The sequence below is a fragment of the Lepus europaeus genome, chromosome 18 (assembly GCF_033115175.1).
Source record: "Lepus europaeus isolate LE1 chromosome 18, mLepTim1.pri, whole genome shotgun sequence".
Taxonomy (NCBI): Eukaryota; Metazoa; Chordata; class Mammalia; order Lagomorpha; family Leporidae; genus Lepus; species Lepus europaeus.
In genome coordinates, this window is record NC_084844.1 from 52,312,682 (window position 1) to 52,321,993 (window position 9,312).

Here is a 9,312-nt window from a genome sequence, read left to right on the forward strand (position 1 = left end):
GCCCACGTGCTTGGGCCCCTGCCACACGTGTGGGAGATCTAATGGAGTTCCTGGTTCCTGGCTTCAGCTTGGCCCTGACCTGGCTATTACAACCATTTGGGGGAAATGAACCAGCAGTTGGAAAATCTCTGTTTCTTTTTCTGTCACTTTACCTTTCAAATGAAAAAAAGAAAAATGTAAGTAAAAAGTATAAGCTTTATTTATCAATATTAGATACCATCAAATTCAAGACATGTTTGGGGGCTAACGTTGTGGCATAGTGGGTAAAACCACCACTGTCTGCTGTGCTGGCATCCCATATGGGTGCTGGTTCGAGTCCTGGCTGCTCTACTTCAATCCAGCTCCCTGCTAATCTGCCTGAGAAGGCAGTGGAAGATGGCCCAAGTGGTTGGGCCCCTGCACCCATGCGAGAGGCCTGGAAGAAGCTCCTGGCTCCTGGCTTCAGTCTGGCCCAGCCTCAGCTGTTACAGCCATTTGGGGAGTGAATCAGCAGATGAAAGATATGTCTGTCGGTCTCTGTATCTCTTTCCTTTCTCTTTGTTACTCTGCCTTTCAAATAAATAAAAAATAAACATTTTTTAAAAAAGACATGTTTGGGGCCGGTGCTGTGGCGCAGTGGGTTAACGCCCTGGCCTGAAGCGGCAGCATCCCATATGGGCGCCGGTTCGAGACCCAGCTGCTCCACTTCCTGTCCAGCTCTCTGTTATGGCCCGGGAAAGCAGTAGAGGATGGCTCAGGTCCTTGGGCCCCTGCACCCACGTGAGAGAACAGGAAGAAGCTCCTGGCTCCTGGCTTCAGATCAGCACAGCTCCGGCTGTTGTGGCCATCTGGGAAGTGAACCATCAGATGGAAGACTCTTTCTGCCTCTCCTCTCTCTGTGTAACTCTGACTTTCAAATAAGTAAATAAATCTTTAAAAAAAAAATACATGTTGTAAGTGACACCAGCCAGTTGGTCTAGCTCTAAAGAATTCTGGGTCCGGGGTGGGGGGGCGGCTCTAATCCCATCAATGCAGTCACGTCTACATGATTAACTGAAGAAAATGAGTGCTGTATAAGTATTTTGAACATAAGGGTTATGCCTAATGGTTTCCCATCAGCTCTTGAAAAATGGTTTTTGTGTAGCAAGAGGAAGCTTTCCCAAGATATTTTTTTTTTTGCCAGAGTTTTGGCAAATTCTTTCTTTTCTTTTCTTTTTAATATTTATTTATTTATTTGAAAGGCAGAGTTACAGAGAGAGAGAGAGAGAGAGAGAGAGACAGAGAAAGAACCATCTGCTGGTTCATTCCCCAGGCGGCCACAACAGCCAAAGCTGGGTCAATTTGAAGCCAGGAGCCAGGAGCTTCTTCTGGGTCTCCCACATGGGTGCAGGGGCCCAGCACTTGTACACTCTGCTGCTTTCCCGGGCACATTAGCAGGGAGCTGGATTAGACTTGAACCAGCGCTCATATTGGATGCTGGCGCAGCAGGCAGCTTTACCCACCATGGTGCTGGCCCCATTGGCTGACTTTCTCAGGATGCTCTCATAATAACGGATGTTATTTAGCCCTCCAGAAAGCCAACAAGCAAAAAGCCATTAGCACTCAAAAACCTGTTGCCGTGACCTTTGTTCTTGACCGGTCCGCTTTTGCTTCAGCTGGACCGTGTCCACCTTGTGGCAGCCATCGCTCGGATGGTGCTTTGTCTTCTGGATTGCATCGGTACAGCCATGCTCCTGTTCCTGTCTCAGTTCTTTGAAGAAAGGCTCAGGGTCTTGGTCCCACTTGTGTAAGATTCCCACCGAAAGCTCTGTTCGTGTCTGTATCTGCTCCAGGGGCAGCAGCTTGGGCACTCAGGGAGCAGAGTTTGTGCAACTTGAGTTTTTCAGTTGACACTGCGCATACTGAACCAAACACGTTGGTGGCGGTGTTGGTTACTGACTCTTCTGTTCGTCTCTGGCCCTCTTCAGTTAGAGCGTGAACAAGATGAATGTTTTTCCTCCCAAACTCATGTGACTGCTCCATTGCTGTAGTCTTCGTCTTCAACATCATCTGTTATCCATTTGTAAACTGCTGACTTCTTTGTGGGCGTTGTCCCATAAACTTTTTATAAAGCGTGAAAGATGTCACCATTCTACCCAAGCCTCGCTGCCAGTTGGCTATTTGTTCTTGCTTTGATTCTAGCAGAATTCAGATTTCTGTGATGGGGGCCCCATTCAATCTGATGTCATCCTTCTTAGTGCCTCAAACGAGATCTTGTGCTGGTGTGTTATAACAAGTCAGCGTGAGTTTACTTTGGTGCAAAAGAGTTAACAAGTCCATGCAGAGTTTTTTCATAATATGCATTTTCCAAGAACTTTTTGGTTTTTTTATTTATTTTATTTATTTATTTTTTTTGACAGGCAGAGTGGACAGTGAGAGAGAGAGACAGAGAGAAAGGTCTTCCTTTTTGCCATTGGTTCACCCTCCAATGGCCGCTGCGGCTGGCACATCGTGCTGATCCAAAGCCAGGAGCCAGGTGCTTCTCCTGGTCTCCCATGCGGGTGCAGGGCCCAAGCACTTGGGCCATCCCCGGGCCATAGCAGAGAGCTGGCCTGGAAGAGGGCCAACCGGTATAGAATCTGGCGCCCCATCCGGGACTAGAACCCGGTGTGCCGGCGCCTCAAGGCAGAGGATTAGCCTGTTAAGCCACGGTGCCGGCCTCCAAGAACTTTTTGAAGACCTCCTTAAATCTGGGTTCCATACCTGAAGTCCCTCAGACTGAATATTTCCTAGACATTTAAAAATTATTTATTTATTTGAAAGGCAGAGAGAGAGAGATCTTCCCTTTTCCAGTTCATTCCCCAAATGCCCACAACAGCTAGGGCTGGGCCCAACTGAAGCTAGGACCCCAAAACTCAATCCAGGTCTCCCATATGAGTGGCAGAGACTCAAGCATTTGAACCGTTATCTGCTGCCTCCTAGGGTGTGCCCGAGCAGGAAGCTGGATTGGAAGTGGAGCTGGGACTCCAATATGGGATGCAGGCTTCCTAAGCATCAACTTAACAGCTGCACCGAATACCCACCCCAACATTATACAAATATTTATCCAGCTCTTACTATTTACTCAGTTCTGTGCCAGCCTGGAGATACCAAGGTATGTAAGAACTCACTTCCCTGCTGGAGCGCCTTGCCTGGAAGGAGGAGGCAATGCAGCAACAAGTAAGCTTTTTTTAAAAAAAATAATTAATTAATTAATTTTTATTTATTTGACACAGACAGTGAGAGAGAGAGACAGAGAGAAAGGAGTTCCTTCCATTGGTTCACCCCCCAAATGGCTGCCACGGCCAGTGCTGCACCGATCCGAAGCCAGGAGCCAGGTGCTTCCTCCTGGTCTCCCATGTGGGTGCAGGGGCCCAAGCACTTTGGCCATCCTCCACTGCCCTCCCGGGCCACAGCAGAGAGCTGGACTGGAAGAGGAGCAGCCGGGACTAGAACCCGGCGCCCATATGGGATGCTAGCGCCTCAGGTGGAGGATTAGCCAAGTGAGCCACGGCGCCGGCCCCAACAAATAAGCTTAATAAAGTGTCCTCAAGAGGTGATGGGATCCAGCATGGGGTGTGTGTTTGGGGGGGGGGGGGGATGGCACAGCCCAGGAGTGGTCAGTTCACTTGAGGTAGAGGGTCACGGAGTCTTTATAGGTAACTCTTGAACTGTTTCTGGAATTTCCCAGGCAGACAGAGGTGAAGGGGGCTTGTTTCAGGAGGAGGGAGCCACAGCAGCCAAGGCCCAAGGCCTGCGTCGGCACCACTCACTGGAAACTGCAGGCGGTTTGTGCTGAGCATCAGCTGTGGAGTTCGTTTGTACCTGGTAGAGGAGAACGAAGAAGAGCGAGGAGCGGTGAGAACATGGGGAGGGTTGTTCAGTGCCCAGAAAGGACATCTGGATCAGTGAGACTGGGGCACAAGGGTCCTATGAGTCACCTGGAGGGTTCATTGATGGGAGAGGGAGCTGGTGGAACTGTCCCTGAGGGGCACAGAGGTCTCTAATGTGCGTGGCCAGGCTCCTGGCAGCCCTGGCCAGGGCTCAACCAGCAATGGGTGAAACTAAACTTGCCCAGTAGGCCTATAAGTATATATTAGAGCTAAAGCTTAACTGTGATGGTGTGAGATGGCAGTGTGTGTCTGTGTGTATGTGCAGGGGAGGAGGAGGGGAAGAGCAACAGAGTTCAGGTTCCACCCCAGGCATCCCTCCCTCTATCTGTCTATGTATCTGTGTCTGTCTATGTCTATGTCTATTTGATGGTCTTACCTCCTTCTGCCTGCCCAGGGTGACAGCTTAAAGCAAAATATTGTCTTTGAGAAAGAAAAGGAAAAGCAGAGGAAATCAAAACAAGTCCATTGAATGAGGGGGCCCAAAGAAATTTAGGAATGGGACCTTAGAACACTGAGATTAAACTTTTTACCTGGCTTCTGGGGTGCCTGCTCAGCAGAGGATGTCATACTCCAACCAGACAAACCAGCCCCACAGAGCCAGTGGCTGACTCAAACCACAGGAAAGCAGGTTGGCCATTCTTGAATGTTCTTGGGGCTGTCACCCCACCAGGAAATAGGTGTGTACTCTGAAGGCAGAGAGACAGAGACAGAGATCATCCATCCACTTGTTCACTCTCCTGCAATAGCTGGAACTGGGCCAGGCCAAAGCTAGGAACCAGGCCCTCAATCCAGGTGCCCCCATGGGCAGGAACCCAAGTATTTGAGCCCTCACCTGCTGCATCCCAAGGTGTGCATTAGCGGGAAGCTGGAATCAAAGGGGAGCTGTGGCTTGAACCCAAGTACTCCAATATGGGATGCAGGCATCCCAAGCAATGTCCTTTTAAATTTTTTTTTGTTGTTGTTGTTGAAAGGCAGAGTTACAGAGAGAAAGAGAGATATTCTGTCTGTTTGGGTTCACTCCCCAGATGGCTGCAACAGCCAGGGCTGGGCCAGACCAAAGTCAGGAGCCAGGAGCCAGGAGCCAGGAGCCAGGAGCTGGAAGCTTCACTTGGGTCTCTCTTGTGGGTGGCTGGGGCCCAGGGACTTGGGCCATCTTTCGCTGCTTTCCCAGGTGCATTAGCAGGGAGCTGGATTGGAAATGGAGCAGCTAGGACTCGAACCAGCTCCTATATGCGGTTTAACCCTTTATGCCACAATGCCAGCCCCCCCCCCCCCAGCAATGTCTTAACCACTGTGCCAAACACCCTTCCCTCAATACAGGTTTTTTTTTTTTTTTTTTTTTAAGATTTATTTGAAAGGCAGAGTAACAGAGAGAGAGAGAGAGAGAAAGTTCTTCTATCTGCTGGTTCACTCCCCAAATGGCCGCAACCACTGGAGCTGAGCTGATCCGAAGCTTTCTTCTGGGTCTTCCACGTGGGTGCAGGGGCGCAAGGGGTTGGGCTGTCTTCTACTGCTTTCCCATGCGCATTAGCGGGGAGCTGGATCAGAAGTGGAGAGCTGGGACTCCAACTGGTGCCCATATGAGAGGCTGCGCTGCAGGCTGGGGCTTTAACCAGTTGCACTACAGTGCAGGCCCCAATGTGGGAATTTTGATGGGTAGTGTTGACTTTCCCTTGTTCAAGCTTATACCAATATACATTCCCATTAGCAACTCCCTCAGCCTCGGTGGCAGAGTGGGTTACAAAACATTAAGGGTTTGACAAGCTAATAGATGCACAATGGCCCAGACTTTTTTTTTTTTTAAGATTTTATTATTTATTTGAGAGAAGCATTACAGCGAGAGGGAGAGACAGAGAGAAAGGTGTTTCTTCCATTGGTTCACTCCCCAAATGGCCGCAACCACTGGAACTACGCCCATTCAAAGCCAGGAGCCAGGTGATTCTTCTTGGTCTCCCTTCTGGGTGCAGGGGCCCGAGCACTTGGGCCATCCTCCGCTACATTCCCAGGCCACACAGCAGAGAGCCGGATTGGAAGAGGAGCAGCCGGGACTAGAACTGGTGCCCATATGGGATGCCAGCGCCGCAGGCGGAGGATTAACCTATTGCGCCATGGCGCCAGCCCCTAGGCCTAGACTCTTAACTTGTGGTTCTTTTTCCAAGTGTGGCTGAATGACTGTTTAAGACCATTTCTGTTCTCAAATTGTCTTTTTTTTTTTTAAAGATTCATTTACTTAATGTAAATTAAGTAAGCGTTACAGAGAGGGAGAGGCAGAAGCAGAGGCAGAGAGAGAGAGAGAGAGAGAAATCTTCGATCTACTGGTTCACTCCCCAAATGGCTGCAACGGCCAGGGCTAGTCCAGGCTGAAGCCAGGAGCCAGGAGCTTCATCCTGGTGATCTCCCACGTGGGTGCAAGGGCCCCAGTTCTTGAGCCATCTTCCACTGCTTTCCCAGGCCATTAGCAGGGAGCTGGTTTGGAAGTGGAGTAGCCAGGATTCAAACTGGCACCCAAACGGGATGCTGGCTTGACCTGCTATGCCACAGCACTGACCCCTCAAACTGTCCTTTTCATCTGGGGTGAATTATCCTAAAACACCAAACCCAGAGCTTCCCCTGTGCATTGCAAAGTCTCTGGAATCTTTGAGAAAATATATGCCTTTATTTAAAAATAAAAGAAGTGCCACCTGCAAGTCACTGCTGACCAGTACAAAAACACAGCAGGAATTCTGAAAGAAGCTCTCAGCAAAACTACAGAATTGGAAAAGACTAGAATCGGGTTCCCAGAAGCTCAGGACCCTGCATAAGCAGCCTGGATAAGGTTAAAACGAACTCACTCAAGTCTTTGTGAAGTTAACATTTTTATTCCTATAATAAATATCCCCCTCCCCCTGCCCCACTGCACCCCGCCGCCGCCATGGAACCCACCTGTATCCCCTCCCCTCCTGTAGCACCTGGGCTGTTCTCCAGTCTGGAAAAGAGCCTAAAGAGCCCCTCAGCGCTTTAACAGCCCTCCCCATGACCCAGGAGTCCCGGCAGTGTGGCCCCTATTTCCTGGAGCTCCCCAAGTGGCCACCACTGCAGGCACAGAGGGATTAGGTACAGGGATTAGGGTACAGGTGGTGGAGGCTCAGTTGCCCGCACACCTGGGGAGCAGACCCCCACCTGCGTGTGAGCTGGGCTGGAAGACTTCATTGTTTGCCATTGTAAGGCATCGGTGGACTGACTGGGCCTCCATAAACAGTAGCTGTTCCCTAAATGACCCACTCCTCAAGTGAGACCTGGTCTAAGGCTTTTCCGGGGCGGGGGCCTCCAGTGTGGCATCCCCAGGTAAGAGGCCCTGGCCCACAGCTGACAGCTCCTGGGTTTCAGTGTCCCTGACAAACCCAGCTCCTTCCTTCCCCACCCTCCTCAACCAGCCCAGCCTGAGAATCCACCTCAGAAACTGGCTCAGCTGGTGTGGCCTCTAATGAGTGGTTGGGTCACGGGGAGGAGGAGCCCGGGCTGGGAGGGAGGCTGAAGCCCCCAGGGGTTAATTTGCCCACATAGTTCTCAGATGATTCAAGTCTCACCTGTCGGGCTTCCCCACCTCTTCCTGCCTTCCTGTGCAGCTTTAAGAACCCAGGACTCAAAATCTAGACCCCCTCTTCGTGCCTAGGGGAACCCCTGGTTCTGTCTGGGCCACTCCAAGCCCTGGTTTCTGACGTGGCCTCACCTCTCAGGGATGATTTTCTACAGTCTTTCCCCAGAAATCCTGGGTCACCACCTCACGCCAGCTTTTTTCTAGGGAAGGCCTTCCAGGTTGGCAGGTTGGAGACAGGGATGACTTGAGGCTGGAGTGCCGTGAGGTTCGTGTGCCTGGGCCCCTGCACCATCCCTTCTGTCTGTTCTGGGGACAAGCTAGAGAGGTTCTGCTGGTGGGCCATGTGCGCCAGGACCTTGGCCAGCACAGCTTCCTTGTGTCCGGCCTGGGAGGCCCACCTGGCTGCCAGTAAGTCACCGGGCAGGTGAGGTCTATGCCTCAGGTGACCCTGCCAGAGAGCAGTGATCCACCACCTCCAAGCCTGGTCGGTTCCAGCCTACAGGAAGGGAAAGTATCTGCAGAGGAGACACACAGAGGGCCAGGCTCAGCCCCGCCTACCTCCCTGTCATGCCTTAGCCCTTGCTGGGATGGAAAGCCCCTCATGGAGAGAACCATCACAACTCCAGTCCAATCCCATCTCCACTCCCTCTCCTCCCAGATCCTGTCTACCCTTCAGAGCTTCCTATACTGGGTCTGCTGGAGACCCCTTCTGCCCCCTCCCAAGCCACATCCATCCCAGCCACGGAGCTGGCAGCTTCCTGAACAGCTCTCAGGCCGGCGCAGCTTGGCTGTCCCCGCACGTGCCGCCGCTCATGCCTGCTTCCTCACCAGCAGCACCCAGGGCAGGATGGCGGCCACCACGGCCACCACAGCGATGAGGGTGATGAGCAGGAGGGCCCGGGAGCGGCAGCAGAAGGAGCGTGTGGAGCTGGGTGCTGGAGAGGCCTCTGAGAGCTCGGCCAGGCTGCGCCGTGGCAGCACGCTGTCCTGCTCCCCCAGTGGCATCCCATGGCGACTGATGACAAAGATCTGTGACTCCCGGGGCAGGCTGGGCAGCAGGTCCAAGGGCAGCTGGGCCCCCTGCCCCGGGCTGCCCGGCAGTCTCGCCTGGCTAGGGTTGTGTCTCCAGACCGGCTGGGAGATGGCCAGGGGGTTGGTGTGTCCCAGACTGTCTGGTGGGAGCACTGAGGGCAGGCCCACGGGCACGGCCAGGGTCTGTGAGCTCTTGTCCAGCATGGAGGGCCAACGGGAGCTCTTCTTGCTGAGGAAGGTGACGTAGCGGCAGATGGGGCAGACGATCGTCCTCTGCACCTGCCCGTCCACTCGGGTGGACAGCAGGTACTTGACGAGGCAGTCATGGCAGAACACGTGGCCGCAGCTCAGCGTCCGGCTGGCGCCGTCCAGGTCCCGGAACTTCTCGTAGCACACGGGGCATTCGCTGCCCGAGCTGTCCTTGCTCTCCCCTTCTGACATGGCTGCTCGGAGAAGGCAGGACTTAGCTGGGGGTGGGGGGAAGGGTCGTGAACCTTGGGCCTTTCCCGGCCTTCCCTCCCCTTCCTATCCGCCACTCCACATCCACCTCCCTGGCTTCCATATCCCTTCTGCTGGGCACAGCCTCTTCTTCCTTTTCCTCCTGCTCTTTCCTTTGCTGCTGCCCCTGCTCAGTGGTCTACTTCAGTTAAACCAAGACCCAAGACCTAGAGCTCAAGACCCTTAAGAGGAGACGAGCAGGTGCTTCTGGGAGGGGTCTTTGGGAGGTGGATACCAAGAGACCCCAGCCGATGGGCTCGGGGAGAGGTGTGTGCAGTGGAGGAGGGTACCTGAAAGACCTGATGCCTCACCTCA

The 9,312-nt window shown here is 52.8% G+C and overlaps 1 protein-coding gene across 1 annotated transcript; it reads right to left on the reverse strand.

Annotated features, from left to right (window-relative positions):
- Nucleotides 1-8,277: 8,277 nt before the first annotated feature.
- Nucleotides 8,278-8,940, reverse strand: RNF222 (ring finger protein 222). Its single transcript, XM_062215911.1, has one exon. It carries the CDS (start codon nt 8,938-8,940, stop codon nt 8,278-8,280), a length of 663 nt encoding a protein of 220 aa, XP_062071895.1.
- Nucleotides 8,941-9,312: the final 372 nt, after the last annotated feature.